The sequence below is a fragment of the Scyliorhinus canicula genome, chromosome 28, assembly GCF_902713615.1.
Source record: "Scyliorhinus canicula chromosome 28, sScyCan1.1, whole genome shotgun sequence".
Lineage (NCBI taxonomy): Eukaryota > Metazoa > Chordata > Chondrichthyes > Carcharhiniformes > Scyliorhinidae > Scyliorhinus > Scyliorhinus canicula.
This window is the reverse complement of record NC_052173.1, coordinates 7,502,465-7,526,614: the sequence shown is the minus strand read 5'-3', so window position 1 is coordinate 7,526,614 and position 24,150 is coordinate 7,502,465. Positions and strand designations below refer to the sequence as shown.

The window sequence follows — 24,150 nt, the reverse complement described above, 5'->3', positions numbered from 1 at the left end:
AAAGAGGATTTGGGAGTTTTTTCTGTGCTGCCTGAGAATATGGTGGAGGCAGGTTCAATCGAGACATTCAAAAGGGAATTGGATTATTATCTGAAAAGAAATAATGTTCAGGGCCACAGGCCAAAAGTAGGGGAGTGGCTGGAGGTGAATTGTTCCTTCAGAGAGCCATGGCAACACGGTGCACTAAAAGCCACTTCCTGTACTGTAACCATTCTGATTCCACAATTCTACTTCAGTTGTAACAACCACGGAATCAGGCCTTTGATATTTGCATTCCGCCACTAAATTATAATGTTACAATTTGTTAAAGGACACACAAAGCAGACTTCTGATACCATGGAACCAAGAAGATAGACTCATTTTAAACCATCTCTTGGCGCAGTGGCTAGCACTGCTGCCTCACGGTGCCGAGGTCCCAGGTTCGATCCCGGCCCCGGGTCACTGGCCGTGTGGAGTTTGCACATTCTCCCCGTGTCTGCGTGGGTTTCACCCCCACAACCCAAAAATAGCGTGGATTGGCCATGCTAAATTGCCCCTTAATTGGAAAATAAATAATAAACCATCTCTCCAAATGATTCAATTATCGTTGTTGTATGAATCATGGAATCCCTACAGTGCAGAAGGAGGTCAACCGCCCATCATGTCTCCATCGGCCCTCTGAAGGAGCACCCTACCGATGCCCAAACCCCACACTATCCCCATAACCCCACTCGGGGCAATTTAGCATGACCAATCCACCTAACCTGCACATCTTTGAACACTAAGGAGCAATTTCGCATGGCCGAAACATTGGAACTATTGCCTCCGGATCATTGGTCCAGGCCTCTGGATTGCTAATCCAGTAAAATAACTGCTATGCTATTGTACCTGCCAAAAACAAACTATTAACTGCAAACCATAATGATCAAACTTAAGCATAGATATAAATAGTTGTAAACAGGGCAATTTTAGTATTTAATAAATAGGGGCACTGGGTGGAGTAGGAGATCTCCACCCCAGCAGAACTCACGTTTGATAAGGTTCCCCACGGTCGTCTATTGCAGAAAATACGGAGGCTGGGGATTGAGGGTGATTTAGAGATGTGGATCAGAAATTGGCTAGTTGAAAGAAGACAGAGAGTGGTAGTTGATGGGAAATGTTCAGAATGGAGTTCAGTTACGAGTGGCGTACCACAAGGATCTGTTCTGGGGCCGTTGCTGTTTGTCATTTTTATAAATGACCTAGAGGAGGGCGCAGAAGGATGGGTGAGTAAATTTGCAGACGACACTAAAGTCGGTGGAGTTGTAGACAGTGCGGAAGGATGTTGCAGGTTACAGAGGGACATAGATAAGCTGCAGAGCTGGGCTGAGAGGTGGCAAATGGAGTTTAATGTGGAGAAGTGTGAGGTGATTCACTTTGGAAAGAATAACAGAAATGCGGAATATTTGGCTAATGGTAAAATTCTTGGTAGTGTGGATGAGCAGAGGGATCTCGGTGTCCATGTACATAGATCCCTGAAAGTTGCCACCCAGGTTGATAGGGTTGTGAAGAAGGCCTATGGTGTGTTGGCCTTTATTGGTAGAGGGATTGAGTTCCGGAGCCATGAGGTCATGTTGCAGTTGTACAAAACTCTAGTACGGCCGCATTTGGAGTATTGCGTACAGTTCTGGTCGCCCCATTATAGGAAGGACGTGGAAGCTTTGGAACGGGTGCAGAGGAGATTTACCAGGATGTTGCCTGGTATGGAGGGAAAATCTTATGAGGAAAGGCTGATGGACTTGAGGTTGTTTTCGTTAGAGAGAAGAAGGTTAAGAGGTGACTTAATAGAGGCATACAAAATGATCAGAGGGTTAGATAGGGTGGACAGCGAGAGCCTTCTCCCGCGGATGGAGGTGGCTAGCACGAGGGGACATAGCCTTAAATTGAGGGGTAATAGATATAGGACAGAGGTCAGAGGTGGGTTTTTTACGCAAAGAGTGGTGAGGCCGTGGAATGCCCTACCTGCAACAGTAGTGAACTCGCCAACATTGAGGGCATTTAAAAATTTATTGGATAAGCATATGGATGATAAGGGCATAGTGTAGGTTAGATGGCCTTTAGATTTTTTCCATGTCGGTGCAACATCGAGGGCCGAAGGGCCTGTACTGCGCTGTATCGTTCTATGTTCTATGTTCTATGTTCACCTACGGGCTATCAACGAGGCAATGGCGAGGACATCCGCCTTGACCTCCCACTGACGCACAGCGAATCCTAAACTGCCACCAGCGGGCAAGGCTCCAGTTCGATATCCAGAATCCCTGACATGGTGTTGAAGAAGAGGACCCAGAAGCTTACAGGTATAGCACAAGACCAGAACATATGGGTATGATTCGCCGGCTCCAGAGAACAACGTTCATACCTATCCTCCACTCCCAAGAAAAAAACACTCATCGTCGTCTTAGTCAGATTCGCCCTATGTCCCCCCCCAATCAAAAACTGGACCCAGCTCACCCTCCCACATACTCTTTACCTCATCCAACGGTGCCTTCTCCGCCCACAGGTTCGGGCTATAAATGCCCGAAATCTTCCCCTCACCCAACTCGGCCAGAGATAAGTTCCTATCAAGCGGGAAGACAAAGGTACCAAGGGAAACAGAGATCTCCTTACACAAGAAATCACGCGCCTGGGAATACCTGAATAAATTAGGCCTCGGAAGTTCGAATTTGTCCAACAGCTCCTCAAAACTGACACACCTACCCCCCACAAACAGGTCCCCAAACCTCTCTAGACGCCCCCCCCCCCCCCCGGACCTGAACTTCGAGCATAAATCCACGGGCAGAAAGAAATGACAAATAGGGGCTAACAACAACATGGAGCCAAGTTTAAATGTTGTCCAAGTGCAGTATGGGGTATGAGGAGACACGGAAGAGGAAATAACAACCTCGGGACAACATTCATTTTAACTGAACCCTTCATCCTCGATCGAGCGGAAACCAACCTGCCACCCGAGTCCCTTACCTGCACATTCTCCCAGGAGGCAGCCTGCCGCCTCAGCTGGTGAGCTAAAAGGCTACTGACTTTCTCCTCATGTTCATAGAATGTCCCCCTCGAGCATCACAGCTGGCTCAACATCTTACCCGTTGAGAGTAGATCAAATTGCGTCTGCAACTTTTTCCTACTCACTAGCAACTCCGATGTTGGGACAAGCAAGTACTGGCGGCCCACCTCAAATATGGACTCCACCAGCCTCTGCTGCTCCACCCTCCCAATCCTCTCCTTGTGTGACTTGTCGGAAATGATCTCCCCCCTCATGTCCCCTTAAGGGCCTCCCACAACATAGAAGGTGATAGAGCCTCTTATTCAATGTAATGTACTCCCCAATGGCAGAGGATGTGCGCTCTGTTTGTCTGCCAACAACGCCATGTCCAATCTCCACGGCGGGCATTGAGAGGGACTCGGCTCGAACACCAAATCCACAAAATGTAGGGCATGATCTGAGATAACAATTGCCGAGTACCCCGCCCTCTTCACTCCAGGAAGGAGAGACCTACCCACCACAAAAGAGTCAATCCAAGAATAAACCTGATGGACATGGGAGAAAAAAGAAGCGTCCTTATCACTCAGATGCCATGGATCTGCCATCCCACCTTCAAATTAGCTGGTGTGAGTCGGGAGGGGACACCAATCCACCCTCCCCCACCATCTTCCCAAACATCTTCAAGATGTAATCTGCCAGATTTGAGCCCTCCACTCTCTCCGCCATCCCCACGATTCGAAGGTTCTGTCTCCTGGGGACAATTCTCCAGATCATCCACCTTGGCCCACTGTGCTTTATTATCACTGGTCAACAGTGCTATCTCAGCTTCCAAGCAGACAATCTGATCGCTCTGCTTCAAAACAAACCCTGTATCGCCGCACCATGCGTCTTTACCATCTTATCAGCCTTTGCCAACAGCGACCGAATGGGAGCTGGGGCCTCTTCTATTGACTTGCGGAGGTCCTCGGAGACAGCCCACTGCTCTTTCTGAAATACCAAGGAGCCTGTGAGCAGTGACCAGAGTCACAATAGCGGCGTCTGTCATTTTCTCAGCGGAAGAGCCTCGCGAAACCTCCAAATCTATCAACAAATCTTTATTTGCTGGCTGCCTTGTTGTAGAATCACAGAATTTACGGTGCCATTCGGCCCAACGAGTCTACACCGGCCCTGGGAAAGAGCACCCTCCTTAAGCCCATGCCTACACCCTATCCCAGTAACCCCACGTAATCTTTTGGTCACTAAGGGGCAATTTAGCATGTCCAATCCACCTAACCTGCACATCCTTGGACTGTGGGAGGAAATCGAAGTACCCGGAGGAAACCCACGCAGACACCGGGAGGACGTGCAGACTCCGCACAGACAGTGACCCAGCGGGGAATTGAACCCGGATCCCTGGAGCTGTGAGGCAGCAGTGCTAGCCACTGTGCCACCGTGCCGCCCATAATCAGTCCTGGACTTTCTGGGCATTTCTCTTATGTGGGGAACCTTTTCCCTTAGAATTCGTGAAGTTTTAATCCAAACACCCCCAAAGACTGGGCGAAAAGGGCTAAAAATAAAGTACCCTGGCGGGAACCACCTTCTGTGCAACTACACCTTACATACATACTGCCATGAGAAGGGGCTGGATTAGCACAGTGGCTAAACAGCTGGCTTGTAAAGCAGAGCAGTGCCAGCAGCGTGGGTTCCCGTACCGGCCTCCCCGAACAGGTGCCGGAATGTGGCGACTAGGGGCTTTGCACAGTAACTTCATTGCAGTGTTAATGTGAGCCTATGTGTGACAATAAGCGATTATTATTATTAAACTCCCCTTTTAATAATAATAATCTTTATTATTGTCACAAGTAGGCTTACATTAACACTGCAATGAAGTTGCTGTGAAAAGCCCCTAGTCGTCACATTCCGGCGCCTGTTCGGGTACACAGAGGGAGAATTCAGAATGTCCAATTCACCTAACAGCACGTCTTTCGGGACTTGTGGGAGGAAACCCACGCAGACACGGGGAGACTCTGCGCAGACAATGACCCAAGCCGGGAATCGAACCTGAGACCCTGGCGCTGTGAAGCAACAGTGCTACCCACTGTGCTACCATGCGGCCCTATACACCATCTGAGTAAAGGTTGCTACAGAGGAAGCTCGGAAAAATCTGCAAAATAAACAGAGTATCTAAAGGGAATCGGAAAATCTGTTGAGAAGTGTGCCCACCACAATGTTATATGCCTCAAATTCAGAGAGTCCTCTTTCCATTTAGTTGACCACACGTGTCAAAATAGTTCATCTCTTTTGCTGTCAATCTCTTCTAGTCATATAAAGAAAGATCGCTAAATTAATGAGAGACGGTTGCTAAGGGGTGGCACAGTGTTTAGCTCTGCTGCCTCACAGCCCCAGGGACCCGGGTTCAATTCTGGCCTCGGGTGACTGTGCGGAGTCTGCACGTTCTCCCCGTGTCTGTGTGCGTTTCTTCTGGGTGCTCCGGTTTCCTCCCACAGTCCAAAGATGTGTAGGTTAGGTGAATTGGCCATGTTAAATTGTCCCTTAGTATCCTTTTTAGCCTTGGTGAGGAATGTTTTATTTAAATGTACACCTTTGTCATTTTAATTTTGAGTTCACAGCATTAAGTTTAACTAATGATTCCATTGTCGTCACCCGTTAAGCTGAAAACTCATTTTGAGAACACATTTCGGGCAAATTACAGGGTATTTCCCCATCAACCAACTGAAGACGTGGATGATATTTCTCTGCTTGCCTTCCCACCAGACTTCATGAGTGGTGAGAGTATCTTCGTACAGCAGCACCTCACTGTTGAAGTATCATTTAGTTTTTCTCAAGGCTGCGAAACTGGACTTCAGAACCCACCTTATCCAAGAATGACGTTTTGGAGAACAAAAGGACAACACCTCAATTGATCTCATGCCGTCACTTGTCTGCAAAATACTGTTTCGGTTATGAAATAAATCATTAAATAAGTTGTGCTATAAAAATACAATTGACCAAAAGTTTGTGCCTGGTTTAAGTTCCTTCCTGAAACTCAAATGTGTACAGCTGCTCCAAACGTCAGTTACACAAGGAGTAGAAAATCCTCTTTATATTTATCAGGATTAGGGGGCAGCACAGTGGCGCAGTGGTTAGCAATGCTGCCTCACAGCGCTGAGAACCCGGGTTCGAATCCTGGCTCTGGATCACTGTCCGTGTGGAGTTTGCACATTCTCCCCGTGTCTGTGTGGGTCTCACCCCCACAACCCAAAGATGTGCAGGGTAGGTGGATTGGACACGCTAAAAATTGCCCCTTAATTTGAAAGAATAAAATAATTGGGTACTCTAAATTTCAAAAGAAATATTTATCAGGATTCTGATGCAACATTGTTGGGAGTGGCAACCTGGAGACTGGAACTAAGAAGTTTTAATGCTTTACTGCCATTTTGTTGAGGAGTGATAATATTGCAAAGAATTTGTAAGTGACAATATTAACACTGTGACAAATTATGCTGGATTGTGATGTTGAAATTCATCCTGTGTTGTGTCCTCCTAGTTATGATACATGGATCCCAGCCAGTGAGATTGAGGCAGCGGTCGAGGACCCCCCACCTATTGAGCGACCCCGGAAGGTTTGCAGATTTATAATTCCCAATACATTAAAATGTACATATTTAGAACTGTGTATGGGTAAAGCTGAATCCAAATCTGTTCATTTTGCCCATGTTCAAAATGTAGAACGGCTTGTTTTATTTAGTCAACGTAAACTGCTGTTATAATAACACTTGGGACTTCTGAATACAGCATCCTCTACCATCGCCCTGAGTCACCAAGAGTCACTGCAGCCTCTTACCCACCCGTCCCAGAATCCCAAATCTCCACCACCCTCTGCAACCCCCTCTCCTGGTCCCAAGTTAATGGTATTCCTATTGACATGGCCGATGTTGTCTTTCTTGGAGGTAGCTATCACAGAGCTGTTGGGTACTGTTGAGACCAGCTCTGTGTGTTACTACAGTCCATCCTGCATTGGTTGGAATCTTCCAAAATTCCCTAGATTCTGACAAGGTCCCATCAGATTGGAAAAGCCCAAATGTCACACCTCTATTCAAGAAAGGAGGGAGACAGAAAGCAGGAAACTACAAGTCTAACCTCTGTCATTGGGAAAAGGCTAGAATCTTTTATTCAGGAGGTAACAGCAGGACATTTAGAAAATCAGGATACCATCAGGCAGAGTCAACATGGCTTTGTGAAAGAGAAATCGTACCAGGGAGAATTATTAGAGTTCTTTGAGGATCTAGCAAACCGGGTTGATAAAAAGAAACCAGGAGTATATTTGAATTTCCAAAAGTCATTCAATAAAAATAATATCTTTATTAGTGTCACAAGTAGTCTTACATTACCAATGCAGTGAAGTTACTGTGAAAATCCCCCAGTCGCCACACTACGGCGCCTGTTCGGGTACACCGGGAGAATTCAGAATGTCCAATTCACTTCATAGCACGTCTTTCGGGACTTGTGGGGGGGAGCCCCCGCAGACACGGGGAGAACGTGCAGACTCTGCACAGACAGTGACCCAAGCCAGGAATCGAACCTGGGACCCTGGCACTGCGAAGCAACAGTGCTAACCACTGTGCTGTCGTGCTGCCCACCCATAAGATGTCCCGTAAGTGCTTATTGCACAAGATAAGCGCATCTGGTGTTGGGGATTATATGAGTAGAGGATAACAGGAAACATAGTCGGGATAAGTTTTCAGGTTTGCAAACTGTAACTAGTGGAGATGATTGAATGGCGGAGCACACTCGAGAGATTAGTGCTGGGCCTCGACTATTTAAAATCTCTTGTAATGATTAGGATGATTCGCAGGGCTTCCCGAACATCTGACACACCTGTCTTCACCCCCGAAAAACCGACTCATCCTTGTCCCCGTCATGTGGGCTCTATGCAGTACCTTAAATTGAATAAGACTCAGTCTCGCACATGACGACGACGAGTTGACCCTCTCTAGGGCGTCTGCCCATGTCCCATCCTCTATCTGTTCCCCCAGCTCTACCTCCCACTTGTCTTTCAACTCCACTACTGGTACCTCCTCCACCTCCTGCATAATCTTATAAATGTCCGAGATCTTCCCCTCCCCGACCCAGACCCCTGATAGCACCCTATCACTCGCCCCCCTGTCGGGAAGCACGGGAAACCCCTCTACCTGTCGTCTGGCAAATGCCTTCACTTGGAGGTACCTGAACCCCTCAGTGCCATTGCTAACGGTTCAATCGCTAATGCAAAGAGTAAGGGGGATAGGGGACATCCCTGCCTAGTACCTCGATGGAGCCCAAAATATTCTGACCTCCTCCCGTTTGTTACCACACTTGCCATCGGGGCCGAATAGAGCAGCTTTACCCACTTGATAAATCCCTCCCCAAACCCAAACCTTTCCAACGTCTCCCACAAGTATTCCCACTCCACCCTTTGGCTGCCATTACTGGCCACTCCCCACTCTTCTCCCCTCCTCTCTCCTCCATCCCGCGCGCGGGAAAAACAGAGGAAAGCCCGCGCTTTCGCCCGGCCACACCCCGCCCCGCCATCTTCCACTCCCCCCCCATCCCCATCCACGCCCGTGAAGGATCCCCTTAAAACCCCAGAGATAAACCCGCATGATCAACCCACTCCCCCCCGTCCCGTCTTCCCAACTTAACAATATAAATACCCCATAGCAACTAAATACATAAATACTTAACTACATACTTAAATAACAAAATAATTAAATAGCTATAAACTAACAATGTGCTTAACCATCACCCTCCATCAAACAGTATAAATAACCACAGATAACCATAACCAGAAAAAGGGACCAAACACCCGAAGAAAAAGGGGTAAAAAGGGTAAATGACTAAGGGAAGTTGGAAACGGGAAGAAACACACCATAAGAAGAAATTTCAACAGTTCAAATATACAGAAACACCAAACAACTCAAGATATTCAAAAAGTCAAACGTTCAAGAAAAGCCAAACAATCCAAGAAACTGTTACCCAGCTCCGACCTGGCCTGAAAAGATAAGGGCCACTTGCTCAATCAAGAGTACCCAGGCGGCTACGACCGCCGGTGCTCCCAGGTTTTAGTCCATGTCCAGCTTTTCTTCTTGTACAAAGGTCCAGGCCTCCTCTGGGGACTCAAAATAATGATGTTGGTCCTTGTAGGTGACCCACAAGCGCGCCGGCTGCAGCATTCCAAATTTGATCCTCTTCGCGTGTAGCACCGCCTTCGTCCGGTTGAACCGGGCCCGCCGCTTTGCCACCTCCGCACTCCAGTCCTGGTACACCCTTACCGTCGAGTTCTGCCACTTACTGCTTTTCTCCCTTTTTGCCCACCTCAGGACTTTCTCCCGATCACATAGCCGCTGGAACCGCACCAGCACCGCCCTCGGGGGCTCGTTTGCCCTAGGCCTCCTGGCCATGACCCGGTATGCCTCTTCCAGCTCCAGGGGCGCAGGACCGGCCCCTTCCCCCATCAGGGAGCTCAGCATCTCCGCAACATATCTCGGGAGATCCGACCCCTCCAGGCCTTCTTCTAGGCCCAGGATCCTCAAATTTTTCCTCCTCATCCGAGTGTCCAGCTCCTCGAAACGGCTCTGCCACTTCAGGTGGAGTGCCTCGTGCACCTCCACCTTTGCCCCGAGGACCGTGGCCTCCTCCTCCCTCGCGGTCATCTCCTGCTGCAGCTCTCTGATCGACGCCTCTTGGGTCGCCTGGGCTCCCACCAACCTGGTGGTCGTCGCGTTCATGGACTCTAAGAGCTCCACTTTCAGCTCCGTGAAAAAACGGAGGAGAGCGGCCTGCTGCTCCTCCGCCCATTTCCTCCATTCCTCCGGTGCGCCGCCGGCCGCCATTTTGATTTTCTTCCCCCCGCTTTTTTTGGGGAGCTGCTGCCACTTTTCTTGCCGCTCCACTCCGAGTACCGACCATAAAATCGGTCTAGTTCTCCTCAGGGGACCTTCCCCCACCGGGATTCGTCTTTTCAGCACCGTTGGGGCCCTCCAAATGGCCCGAAAACACCTTTGTCGCAGGAGCTTCCAAATGTGCGGCTCAGCTAGTCATAGCCGCAACCGGAAGTCGTAATGATTAGGATGAAGGGGCTGATTGTATTGTGGCCAAATTTGGTGATAGAATTATAGAATTTACAGTGCAGAAGGAGGCCATTCGGCCCATCGAGTCTGCACCGGCTCCTGGAAAGAGCACCCTACCCAAGGTTAACACCTCCACCCTATCCCCATAACCCAGTAACCCCACCCAACACTAAGGGCACTTTTGGACACTGAGGGCAATTTATCATGGCCAATCCACCTAACCCGCACATCTTTGGACTGTGGGAGGAAACCGGAGCACCCGGAGGAAACCCACGCACACACGGGGAGGATGTGCAGACTCCGCACAGACAGTGACCCAAGCCGGAATCGAACCTGGGACCCTGGAGCTGTGAAGCGATTGTGCTATCCACAATGCTACCGCACTGCCCATAATACAGAGATGATGATACAGAGATAAGTAGGAAAACAAGTTGTGGGGAGAATACAAAGAAACGTAGATAGGATATGTGAGTGGGCAAATATTTATTCTTTTTTTTCTAAATTTAAAGCACCCAATTCATTTTTGTTGCAATTAAGGGACAAGTTAGCAAGGCCAATCCACCTACCCTGCACATCTTTGGGTTGTGGGGGTGAGATCCACACAGACACGGGGAGAACGTGCAAACTCCACACGGACAGTGACCTGGGGCCGGGATCGAACTTGGGACCTCGGCACCGTGAGGCAGTAGTGCTAATCATTGCGCCACCATGCTGCCCTTATGAGTGGGCAAATATTTGACAGACGGAGTATATGTGGGAAAATGTGAGGTTGGTTGGAAGAAAAGAAAAGCAGAGTATTATTTAACGAGAGAGAATGAAAAATGAAAATCACTTATTGTCACGAGTAGGCTTCAATGAAGTTACTGTGAAAAGCCCCTAGTCGCCACATTCCGGTGCCTGTCCGGGGAGGCTGATACGGGAATCGAACCGTGCTGCTGGCCTGCTTGGTCTGCTTTAAAAGCCAGCGATTTAGCCCAGTGAGCTAAATCAGCCCCTAGACTGCAGAATGATGTAGTACAGAGGGATCTGGGTGTCATTGTACATGAATCATAAAGAGTTAGATTGCAGGTACAGCAAGTAATTAGGATCTCATTGTTGGCCTTTGTTGCAAGGGGGAATGGAATACACCACAAGACATAGGAGCAGAATTAGGCCACTCGGCCCATCGAGTCTGCTTCGCCATTCAATCATTTCTTTTTATTTTAGAGTACCCAATTCATTTTTTCCAATTAAGGGGCAATTTAACGTGGCTAATCCACCTAGCCTGCACATCTTTGGGTAGTGGGGCCGAAAGCCACGTAGACACTGAGAGAATGTGCAAACTCCACACGGACAGTGTCCCAGAGCCGGGATCGAACCCGGGACCTCGGCGCTGTGAGGCAACAGGGCTAACCCACTACGCCACCGTGCTGCCCCCGCCATTCAATCATGGCTGATACTCTGTTTGTGGGCTGGGAATAGTAATATTCCATCACCTCCCTTTCTAATGGTGAAACCTTAATGACTGCTGTCTTTCTGCTGGTGAACATAGAACATAGAACAGTACAGCACAGAACAGGCCCTTCGGCCCTCAATGTTGTGCCGAGCCATGATCACCCTACTCAAACCCACGTATCCACCCTATACCCGTAACCCAACAACCCCCCCCCCCATTAACCTATCTTTTATTAGGACACTACGGGCAATTTGGCATGGCCAATCCACCTAACCCGCACATCTTTGGACTGAAGAGGTGGGTTGAAGAGGTAAAACAACGCAGTAAAGAAATGTTTGTATTTAACTAAAAAATATAACGTAAGAATTCCAGCATTCATCTGCTCGTAACTCATGTGGACTCATTTTCAAGACTAACTAAACTTCCTCGAGTTCTGAAAATGCGATATTGGATTTGAAGCGTTATCGCTGTTTCTTTCTCCACAGATGCCGAGTTTTCCCAGCGTTTTCTGGTTTCATTTCCGGTTTCCAGCATCCACAGTATTTTGCTTTTATTTAACTAAACTTCCTGTTTGTTGAAAGGTCCATGCTAAGTGGATAATGGACACTGATACCTTCAATGAGTGGATGAACGAGGAAGACTATGAGGTGAACGATGACCGGGCACCTGTTGTTCGAAGGAAAAGAATGTCTGCCAAAACATTAACAGAAGAGGTAATTTCTCCTGTTTTCCAATTTACCTCTTTCGTGACTTGAGGTGAGTTTCAGCCAGTGTTACATTTGACTCAATATTGAACTTGCAATGTACTTTAATAAAAATTGATGGAAGCTTTCAAAACAGGTGTTCCCTATAGTTTATTATTTGAGAATAGAATGGAAAAAGATCAATTGACTTTGGGTAGATGTTCGATCTCGGGTCCTGGGTCACTGTCCGTGTGGAGTCTGCACATTCTCCCCGTGTCTGCGTGGGTCTCACCCCCACAACCCAAAAAGATGTGCAGGGTAGGTGGATTGGCCACACTAAATTGCCCTATAATTGGGAAAAAAGAATTGGGTACTCTAAATTTATTTTTTTAAAAGAGAAAAAAAAGACTTTGGGTAGATGTGTACCTATACAAAGCTTGAAGAATCAAATATAGGATCCCTTCCTGTTCACTTTCTGAACAGAATTCAATCGTTCATAGAACATAGAACATACAGTGCAGAAGGAGGCCATTCGGCCCATCGAGTCTGCACCGACCCACTTAAGCCCTCACTTCCACCCTATCCCCGTAATCCAATAACTCCTCCTAACCTTTTGGACACTCGAGGGCAATTTATCATGGCCAGTCCACCTAACCTGCACATCTTTGGACTGTGGGAGGAAACCGGAGCACCCGGAGGAAACCCACGCATACACTCCACACAGACAGTGACCCAAGCCGGGAATCGAACCTGGGACCCTGGCGCTGTGAAGCCACAGTGCTAACCACTTGTGCTACCCGTTCAAATCTTACTTCAGTCGCTTCCATTATCTAGCAGCCCCCAAAAAAGTTTATTATAGGAACTATTTCTGGACTTTGTTCTACCGTACCCATTAGTTGGTATCCGTTCACTGACTTCACCTGATATTGAGAATTGTTTCTTGTCTGGAAGCACACAAGAGTCATTTGCACTTGGTGCTTCTAGTGCAGGTGACGTTTCGCTGGTTGCATGGAAAATTAGTGACTCTTCAACATTTATTCTTCAAAGGTGCACAGCCCTGACTCCGATCGGAGAGATAAGAAGGGAAGCAGTCACAAAAAAAGGAAACGTTCCCCTTCTCCTTCTCCGACCCCCGACTCCAAGAAAAAGAACACCAAGAAAGGGTGAGGCACTTCCCTTGTCTCAGCAAATTATTGCTTGCTTTAAACTGAGAAATGTTGAAGGCTTGTTGGCCTCCTGTGTGAATTTCTAATGCAAAAAGGTATGCCAACATTCATTCCCAAGCTGCTGAGCCAGACGTAACCCTCTGAAAGAAAGTGAATTGATCGATTTCTAATAAAATCTATCCAGCACATTAGCAGTCTCATACCACTCCAGGATTGTCAGACTATGAAATACTTTTCAGAAAAGAACATTGCTGTATGACCACTGTGACTGACCCGTGAAAGATTGCAAGTGAGAGGCTGTGTTAAATGAATGACTTTGGGATTGGGAAGATTGAGGGAGTTTAAAGGAGCAGTGTCCGATTTTGATCCTGTGTGAAATTTGAGTGCGGAAAAGAGATCTGAGTCCTTCGAACCTTATTACTCTGAGTTACTGGAGAGCGCATTACTGTCTTTGTGTAACCTGCCCTGTTCCCTGTTCTGAAAGCTGGCAGCAAACAAAAAATGGGATCTATAGAATTAGAATGTTGAGGTGTTGGAATGCACGGGAATCACCAGTTTTGGAGATACACCACCTAAAATGCTTCTGGTCCCAAAAAGCCCTCTTCAAAACCAGAATCACGATGTTCCTGGGCAAAATGTAAAGAGCAATTAGTGTGTTACTTGAGTAGTCCTATGTTCAGGCTATTAATACATTGAAATAACTAAACGTCTCATGCACGCCTGGCACACTTCCAAGTATCATATATGCAAAGTGTACATCGCATTCTCCATCACGCATCCTTGATTGGCTCAATTTGTGAAAAGCGGTAAGTGATTATGAATTGAATAATGTTGGTTGCCTGAAATGCTACTAAAGCATTGGTAGCATTGTGGATAGCACAATCGCTTCACAGCTCCAGGGTCCCAGGTTCGATTCCGGCTTGGGTCACTGTGCGGAGTCTGCACATCCTCCCCGTGTGTGCGTGGGTTTCCTCCGGGTGCTCCGGTTTCCTCCCACAGTCCAAAGATGTGCAGGTTAGGTGGATTAGCCATGATAAATTGCCCTTAGAGTCCAAAATTGCCCTTAGTGTTGGGTTGGGTTATGGGGATAGGGTGGAGGTGTTAACCTTGGGTAGGGTGCTCTTTCCAAGAGCCGGTGCAGACTTGATGGGCTGAATGGCCTCCTTCTGCACTGTAAATTCTATGAAATAAAGAGATTGTAAAAGTAGCAATGACGAGTTAGTAAATAGTTACCATTAAACAAGCAGCAAGGAGGAGATAGGGAGCTAATTAAATAGCTCAAAATAATTTTGGGGGGGGGGAGGGGGGAGATCTTTTTGGCCGCCATCTTGCTTTGCCAGTAAAATAAGGTTTCCAACACATACAAATCTTAAACAGTTCCCAAGCCAAACTGTAAACTTAGGATTCTCCATTCTCTTGTAAATCTGCCCAATATGGTTGTTCTCAGAGGCATTCCCATGCGAGGGCCTGGGGCATGGTTTTCCTCCATTCTTGGGGGTTGCTTTGTGCAACTGGACATGTACAGCCTTCAGTTGGCTGGATGGCTGCTCCGTGACGCGGAGGGAGGCCAACAGCACGGGTTCAATTCCCGTACTGGCTGAAGTTATCCTCGCCTGAGGTGTGGTGATCCTCAGGCTAAAATCATCACCAGTCAGCTCTCTCTCGAAAGGTGAGAGCAGCCTATGGTCCTTGGGGAACAATAGTGACTTTCACTTCCCAGCCTCCATGCTCAGGAAAGAAAATGGAGAATTCTTGGCCTGTTTTTATTGCATCTACTAGGTCACTGCAAAACTCAAAGTGCATGTTTAATAACCTTTATAATCTACTAGCAGATTTCCAGTGGTGTTACCATGTCAGTGGATGCACAAATGTTATGCAGATTGAATTGTGACACCCACTGATTTACCATATCCCGCTACCTCTTTCTGCTTCATACTCGTACATGCAAGCTAGCTTCATTGTTACTCTCTGTAACTCCCTCTCTCTTCTCTCCCCCACCCCCCCTCCATTTCTGCACCTGTACCTCTCAGTGCCCCTAATTTTCTCCCGTCTCTGCTTCTTTCTTGCTATCTCTTTTTGTGCTGCGGTTTGTTTCTCTCACTATTTCTGTCTCACATTCTCTCTCTCCGTGCTTTGGATTTCTCCATATCAGTTGCTCCCTCTGCTTCCCGCTCTCTGTCTTCCTCTTATGTTGTCAGTCTCTGTTCCCTTTCTTTACGTTTTTTTGTTTCATTCATCCTCTACCCTACTTCCTCTATCTGAGAGGAAGGCCAGAAGAGTGAAAGAAGGGAGGACCTTCAATGGAGAGAAATAAATTTGTATTCTTGGCTTTGTAAATCCAACTGATTAGTTCTTTTTTTTCCTGAGGTAAACTCTAAACAGTCGAATTCGGCTATCAAGAACAAATAAGACCACAAGACATAGGAGCAGAATTAGGCCATTCGGCCCATCGAGTCTGCTCCAGTGAGTTTTGCAAAAAAGTCAGAAATTCTCCGATGAGACAAGCAACAGGAATAAGTTGCTAATATGTGGTGGGGGAATTGTGTCCACCACACACTCCATAGTCTGGAAAGTTAATAGTAACAGCAGCCAATCAAAGTATGAACTTCAAGCTCAGGCTTTGAAAGGGGCTGAGTTCTTCATGTAAGAATATTGACAAAGCTACTTTAACAAAACAAACTTTGTAACCAAGCACAATTGTTAATTTGGAAAAATGAAAATTTTTCATGTTTTCATTGTGTTCCAAACCTTATTTTAGAAGTTTCTGTGTAAAACAAAATGGCGGACAAAAGACCTTGGAATTTTTATTCAAACAATTTGATTGGTACTCTTCGGTAGCCTTCCCCTCTGAGTATTGAATCTGAGGGAATCCCAGTGAATAAACATGATGGTCTCCCAATTATCTGCAGGAGGAGGCAGAATACACTTGTTTGTCACTCGATCAACTGGAAGAAATTTGGATCATGAATTATTAATTGCTTCGTATGAGTTTCTAATGAACGCATTGGGGAGTACAAAGAACCCATCAGGAAAGAAATAGGTGTAAAATTGGAATGTGCGATGGTGTTGGGAGGCATGCAAAATAATAATCTTTATTATTGTCGCAAGTAGGCTTACATTAACACGGCAATTAAGTTACTGTGAAAAGCCCCTAGTCGCCACATTCCGGCGCCTGTTCGGGTACACGGAGGGAGAATTCAGAATGTCCAATTCACCTAACAACACGTCTTTCAGGACTTGTGGGAAGAAACCGGAGCACCCGGAGGAAACCCACGCAGACACGGGGAGAACGTGCAGACTCCACACAGACAGTGACCCAGCGGGGAATCGAACCTGGGACCCTGGTGCTGTGAAGCAACAGTGCTAACCACTGTACTAGCGTGTTGCCCTAAATGTTTAGTCTGTACAAATGCACTTAGCACTGCATTACTCTGGGTGAGTCAGAGATTTTATGCCAAGTAGTATTACTGAGGATGCTGATTCGTCAGCATTGGGGAAGTCCCGGACCGGGTGCCTGAGGTCTGCCTCTACTGGCATTGGCTCCCAGGGCAGAGCCAGGAAGAGGCAAATGCTTAACTTTAACAGAACTTGGGCTAGAAGCTTGAGAAGCAGAGAAACTGTAATGACAGCAATGAGCGGCAGGACTGCCAGAGGAGGGGTATATATTTTGTGAATAGCTGGCAGAGCTATGAGCATGGAGAGAGGGAAAATATTTGTGTAAACAGCAGTGTGAGATGTCTTTTTAAAGAGCTGAGCACCCACATTTTCTTGAGTGGGGACTAGGCTACTGGAAGAGTATTTCTTTTCTTCAGCGGCAGGACCAAACTTTTTGTCAGGCAGAGACGGGAACACATTTTATTTATAATTTTACAACCAAAATAACGGCAAATGTAACTTCAAGAAATCAGCTAATGTCCAGTCTGAGCAGTAGAACAGAAGTGATTCATGTGAGATTGAAGAGGGTAGAGATGGTGAGGCGAGGTGTAGCAGTGTCCCCTAATGGTACGAAGCCACAATTACAACATCACTGATGTTGGCCCGAGTTCTTATTACGGCTCACATATGACACAGGAGGCCAGGTGAAGTATCGCCAAGAGTGACCTCTGTGGAAGATGAAATAAATATAAAACTTGCACCTACCACCTGTCGTATTTCAAAAAAAAAACTTTCGAAAGCTTCCTGCATTCTTGAACCTTCATCACCTGTTCATCCAAGGGCAGAAATCAAGGATTTTACACGGCCTTTAATAACGTGTAGAATTGGAGCATTTCACTAAAGGAAGAACTCAACAATGGCCTTCAAACTACAGGCCAAGGCCTCGCCCTGTTCAAAGCATTGTCAGCTGTTTCAAACTATCTCCTCCTCTCGTGGTCGAGCTGCTTATTGGTGCCATTCCTCAGCACAATAGCTAAACATCGTAACTGTGCTGCAGACACAGAGTTGCACCACATTAGATCAAATGGTAGTTCAAGAAACATTTTTTTAGTTTAGATGATTTCCTGTAGCAGCTTAAAAGTTTGTATCCGGACAAATTCAGCGGGCAGGAAAAGCCTAAATGGGAGTCTCATTCTATCTTTCTTTCCGTTCATCACTCTCTCTCTCTCTCTCTCCCTCTCTCGTACCCTTTATCTCTTCCACTTTTTCTCTCCTTTCCCTTCTCTCCCTTCCCATTCCTCTTCCTCCAGCCCTCCTTTATTTCAACCCCCGTTTCCCTTCTCTTTCTCCCCCCCCCATCTCCTCACCTATTTTCCTCCCTCCCTTTTGCCTTCCCTTTCTCTCCCCATTCTCCACTCTTAGTCTTTCCCTCCACTCTCACTCTCCTCATCTCCACACTCTCCCTTCTACCACAATTAAACTAGCCACAGTAACCTCCTCAATTTTCCTTTTCATCTTATCCTCTGCCTTACCTTGCCTATCTTTGAGAACATCGTCTCATATTCCCTCTGTTTCACTTGCTACCTTATTTTATTTATGTATTCAAGGGCCTTAAAATGCATTTTTGGTCCATAGTTTATCCCTGAATGAACAGCTTTGACTGATTATCAACTTCAGCCTTTTCAAGATGGACCACAGCTTGGAACCTCTGTGCTGCACTCCTGCTGTTCCTGCCTTTCTATCTAGCCCATTTGTTGTTGCTACTGAAAGCGTTGTTGCTCCCTGCCTCCCCCAACACACTTTTCTTCCTTACACCTAGTGCCACTCTGACCCTGATACGACTGTCTGTACAGACATTCCTTGTCACTGCACCTATCAAATCCAGTTATATCTATTTACCTGCCATGACCTCCTTTACGTTTCACATCTCTACCTGTTTCACCACTTCTGGACATCTCTTGCCCTTCATATGGCCCTTGCTTCTGGTGTCTCTTTTCCTTCTGTCACAGAATCCCTCCAGTGCAGAAGGAGGCCATTTAGTCCATCAAGTCTGCACCGACCGTCTCAAAGCCCACCCGACACTGACCCACTCCCCCGCCCTATCCGCGCAAGCCCATCTAGGGGCAATTTAGCATCACCAATTCCCGTACCAGCCTCCCCGAATAGGCGCCGGAATGTGGCGACTAGGGGCTTTTCACAGTAACTTCATTTGAAGCCTACTCGTGACAATAAGCGATTTTCATTTTTTCACCTAGCCTGCACATCTTTGGACTGTGGGAGGAAACCGGAGCATCCAGAGGAAACCCACGCAGACACGGGGAAAAAGTGCAACCTCCGCACAGTCACCCGAGATCGGATTCGAACCCGGGTCCCTGGCACTGTTAGGCAGCAGTACTAACCACTGTGCTCCCGTGCCGCCCCTGTCTCTCCACTGTCTCTTAGCTCGCCACTTATTCTGCATTCCCTCTGGTTGGTTTCTGTCTCCAGCATTGGTTATCTCATACTATCACATGCTAGCCACTCGCTGATGAATCTTTAATCAAACCTCTCGATGGCACTGTCCAGCACGACAGTCCTTGAGTAGCAGATTCATCTTGCAACTGTTCCCGGTCTGATAACTTTGATAACATCGTTTACTCTCTTCATATCTTCCTTTGTATCTGGCATGACTGCCCTATCAAAGGCGTGAAACCTAAAAATGTGACCGTGGTATTAACACCTCAAAGCACTGCATGTTAAAACGGAAAAAGAAGTTATCAATGGAAACAAATTGTTCAGTTTTCAGAACAAATCAAAAAACAGCAAACGGTATCACGAGAGAATGAGAAGCTTTCAGAAAATCGAGCAATCAAATTCCAATTTTTTCTTTTTGTCACACTTTTTAGCTTCCTCCATCCTTCTCTTAGGCCAATGCATACGGCTGCAAATCAAATTTCTAAGATGGCCTAATTTTGATTTTTTTTTTAAGAAAACACCCAGTGAATTCAAAGATTTGAGGCGTTTTGGTCGAGTAAATAAATAGTAACCGTTTCCAGTGGCAGAAACGACAATAACCAGAGGACACGTTTGAGGGACAAAAGCAAAAAGCTGCCAACACTGGAAATTTGAAATAAAAACAGAAATGACTGGAAATACTCAGCAGGTCTGGCAGCATCTGTGGAGAGAGAAACAGAGTTCACGTTTCAGGTCGCCTAAAAACCAGCATAATGTCCTCCTGCTGTGCTGTATGACCCTACGTTACTGTAAAACTGGCTATTTGAGAATAGGAATGGTGCAAGAACTGTTTGCCGGATAGCCTGCTTTCTGCCCATAGATGGGGCTGGAGTTGAATTTTCTGCGGGACCTGATTGCTGGGGATTTTCAGCTAGTCTGTGCATTGAATAAGTTGAAGTGTTTATTTGGAACTCCTCTCCAGAGATTTGAAATCAGGAGAACATCCACAATTAGGGTGGTGAGGGAGAGGGGTTGACACTCTACACCATTTACATCAATGTATAATATTGTATTTGTACATAACTCCTGTCGATCGTTTTTCCATTACAAATTCCTATATGCACACTCACAGCGGAGACTTTATGTGGAAACCTGTCACACTCATTACACTACAGAGGCACTTTATCACCAGTATTGACATAGAAATTTAGCATGGAAATATAAAAATAATGGTAGAATGGATTACCTTAATTATCAAGTAAGTTTGCACATTCTGGCCCAAATGTCTGCCACCCCTTGCTTTACCTGACAACACTCGGTCTAGAACTGTCCGTGTGCAGTACTGTGGGAAATCAGTGAATTGAGTCAGAATTCTGAGCTAGCGTTGTTTAATGTAGGTTTCTTAGGGATCACTGAGGGTGATTCATGTCAGTAGGATCAGATGGGAATGTCCACGTGGTTTCCTGACACTCGCCTCGACCATATGGTTTAGCACAGTGGGCTAAACAGCTGGCTTGTAGTGCAGAACAATGCCAGCAGCGCGGGTTCAATTCCCGTACCAGCCTCCCCGAACAGGCGCCAGAATGTGGCGACTAGGAGCTTTTCACAGTAACTTTTTGAAGCCTACTTGTGACAATAAGCGACTATTATTATTGTGGCCATAACCAGGCAAGTTTGCAATGCCAAATGACCACATGTCAGGCGCTGGTCCCGAGAGATTCTTATATTGGCAAAAACCACCTTGGGCAATATTACACCAAGCAATTGGTCAGGAATTGCAAATCCACTTTCGGAAGTAAAGGGGAGAAAAATAGTGTTGACTACTGGGGAAAAGAATAGGAAAAATTTGCAATGTAAATTGAATAGTTCTTGCATTTGGTAAAAGCCAAAGGCACAAATAGGTTGTTGGAAGATGGTAAGTGGGTAAAAAGACAATCCAGGAATGGATGACAGGAACTTTAGCACAGACGCGGATCAGTGCCTCTGAATCTCAGCCTATTCAGACTGAAGAAAAAGGAATGTTAGGAAAGGCTACAGTATGCACTGCACTCCCATTCTTCAGTGCAGCCTCCACACACAAGAAATAACTGGAGTTCCATTCAGTTGTCACCTGGCGTGCACACAAAATACCTGATTTTGGCGATCAGTGATAACCTGAGCTCTGGCTCCTATACATCCTTTAACGCCCCTTGAGCTGTGCCATTGTGACAATTTGCTTTTCCCCAGCCTGCAATGCTGTTACATTAGAACAAGGTTTCAGTCTCTAAAATGAAATGAAATGAAAATCGCTTATTGTCACAAGTAGGCTTCAAATGAAGTTACTGCGAAAAGCCCCTAGTCGCCACATTCCGGCACCTGTTCGGGGAGGCCGGTACGGGAATTGAACCGTGCTGCTGGCCTGCCTTGGTCTGCTTTTAAAAGCCAGCGATTTAGCCCTGTGCTAAACCAGCCCCAGTTGCCGCGAATACATTAGGTTCATTTTCTCAGTTTACATGTTTCATTCTGTTTCGGAAACAGCCAGTCTACATTTCTCTTCTCTTTCAGGTTCAATGCCAAGAATGAGGTTGTTGTCGGCACCAGCCTACGAACCTCTAGAGCAAGTAGCAGCTGCCCTAATTAAGCAGAGGAATAAATCCAATCTATGCTGCTGATCTGATCACAGGGTCCACTCTTGGCAGTGATGTTTCTCGGTCATGTGGCAGCAACCATTGGCCCATCACATGCGCTCAAGGTGGTAATAAAGCAATTGTATAGCAGAAAGACCAACAAAGTACACTGAGGGACACGATTGGAATTTGTAACACTCAGTACAGATCAGAATTTCCCCCACCCCCACCCCTTACCTGGGCTGTTAGTTGCGTGGGACAGCTGCTGACACTGACACACGCAATATGTTGATTGCATCAAAACAAACAACCTGCCATTGCAGTTGGGCAGGAGATCATATCAACCTCAGCCAAAGGTTTTAAATGCTACGGAAATTGCAGTCGTTCATTTAAGGTCTCACTGGGTGTGGACGATGTGCGCAAAACTGCCTGAGCAGTATTGGTATATCTTTGCAATATAGGCATGTCGCTAAAGCGGACCATTGTCTCTGTCTCAGTTTTATCACTTCCCCGTTGTTGAGCATCCAATACAGGCCGCCATGCTACAGCAGCAAGCTCAAGTCTTGAATTCAGGCGCAATGTGTGACTCGTGGTCTTGTCACTTTGTGAACTGGGTGGTTTCATCTCGGGGGCCACACTCACAGTTATCCTCGCTAATCCAGTCAGAGTATTTCCAAGGTTCTATTGCTGACGCTGTCTGCTGGGATCGATAAATTGCTCAGAATTGGTAACTATTCCCCCCCCCCCCCCCCCCCCCCCCAAGCTGGAGACAATAGGCTTCTGTTCCGATCTTGGATAACTCCTGAAGGTGTAGTTCCCACAGATGCAGAAGACTGAAATATTACACATTTGTCACAGGAAAGCTGAGCATTTGGTCATCCACACACACATCCTACATTCTGGATGGCAGCTATTTCTGAGCCTTCTTGCATGTGAGCAGTTGCTTGCATCCTCCCTCTCTCTATTCCTCTTCTCTCTCTCGTGTCCTGTTTACACCCTCTGTTTCCCTTCCCCTCTCTGTTTAAAGCAATTTTCTTCATTCAACCATTCAAGGAGAACAGGCCAATACTGACAGCTACTTTTTAAAATATATATTTAGAGTACCGACGCAATTCATTTTTTCCAATTAAGGGGCAATTTAGCGTGGCCAAAACACCTACTCTGCACATCTTTGGGTTGTGGGGGCGAAACCCACACAAACACGGGGCGAATGTGCAAACTCCACACAGACAGTGACCCAGAGCCCAGATTCGAACCTGGGACCTTGGCACCGTGAGGCAGCAGTGCTAACCACTGCGCCACCGTGCTGCCCTGACAGCCACAATATTAGATGAACAAACTGCCACATTTTTTTTAAGTCGCTTTCTCGGGAGGTCAGGTGTCACAAATGATGCAAAAAAAAAAAAGATAAAGTGTCACCTTATTTACAATGTCAGGTGGCAGACTCCTCTGTCGGAGATTGTATGGCGAAAAATAAGAACTATAAAGTTTGAGGAGATTAATTTAGATTTTTTTTCTTTTCTGCGTCTGCCTGCCTTAGCACTCAGGGCATCGAAAAGGTGTTGCCAAAATAATTGTTTAGATTCAGGGCAATTATCCTTGTTGCAAATCTATCTAATGGCACAGTCGTTGCAGACTTTCGCTGCTCTTCTATTACTGCTTAAGAGTTATTTATTTTAGCTGCGCATAAATAAAAAAAATGATTCTGCAACTGCTTTGACTATTTCTAATGCATTGCAAATATCAAAACGGTAAACAATTGTCGCATAAAACATGGAACTCGAAAAACCACGGGGCAGACAAGCTGAACAAAAAAAAAGCAAATGTCAGGATAGGTGCAAAACTCCAGGCTCCTAAGAGTGGGTAGGCCGGTGGACAGTTTTCAAGACCACCCGGGCAATTTTCTGGGTAAGTTTAAAGATACTTTTGGTGTGAGTTGAATTTTTTTTGTTCGTTGTTTCCCAAGCCTTTGATTTACACTGTGAGCCTTGGGTTATTGGCAAGCAAGATGGCGACCAAACACCTGCTTAAAAACGGGTTGATTTAATTTGTTCTCCTTGCTCTGGTAGCTGTTGACTGCTGGTTTGTCTTGTTGTTTTGTAACTGCCGACCACTTGTTCATTAAGTCCGGTTCCGGTGCCATTAAACCTACTTTTCTAAATACATGACATTTCAACGAGTCAATTGCCAATGTGACTTACACTTTGCATGTGTGATGCTTTCCATTTATAAAGACGCACATTAGAGACTGAGCTTCTAATTATGAAGATAGATTCCAAGGGGACATGAGAACGAGTGGTAAAATAAATGACTAATACCCTTAATAATTTATTTTCCTTCATGTTCATCAAGGAGAACCACGAGCTACC

General features: G+C 46.4%; 1 protein-coding gene across 1 annotated transcript in view; it reads left to right on the top strand.

The window, feature by feature from the left end:
- The window catches only part of LOC119958072 (SWI/SNF complex subunit SMARCC2-like), a 32,478-nt gene extending 10,655 nt beyond the window's left edge, over positions 1 to 21,823 (top strand). The window contains exons 3-6 of the mRNA XM_038786294.1: positions 6,522 to 6,597; positions 12,100 to 12,231; positions 13,249 to 13,364; positions 21,720 to 21,823. Coding sequence (XP_038642222.1) covers positions 6,522 to 6,597; positions 12,100 to 12,231; positions 13,249 to 13,364; positions 21,720 to 21,795 — 400 coding nt within the window. The 3' untranslated portion in view covers positions 21,796 to 21,823. The remainder of the gene's footprint in view (positions 1 to 6,521; positions 6,598 to 12,099; positions 12,232 to 13,248; positions 13,365 to 21,719) is intronic.
- Positions 21,824 to 24,150: the final 2,327 nt, after the last annotated feature.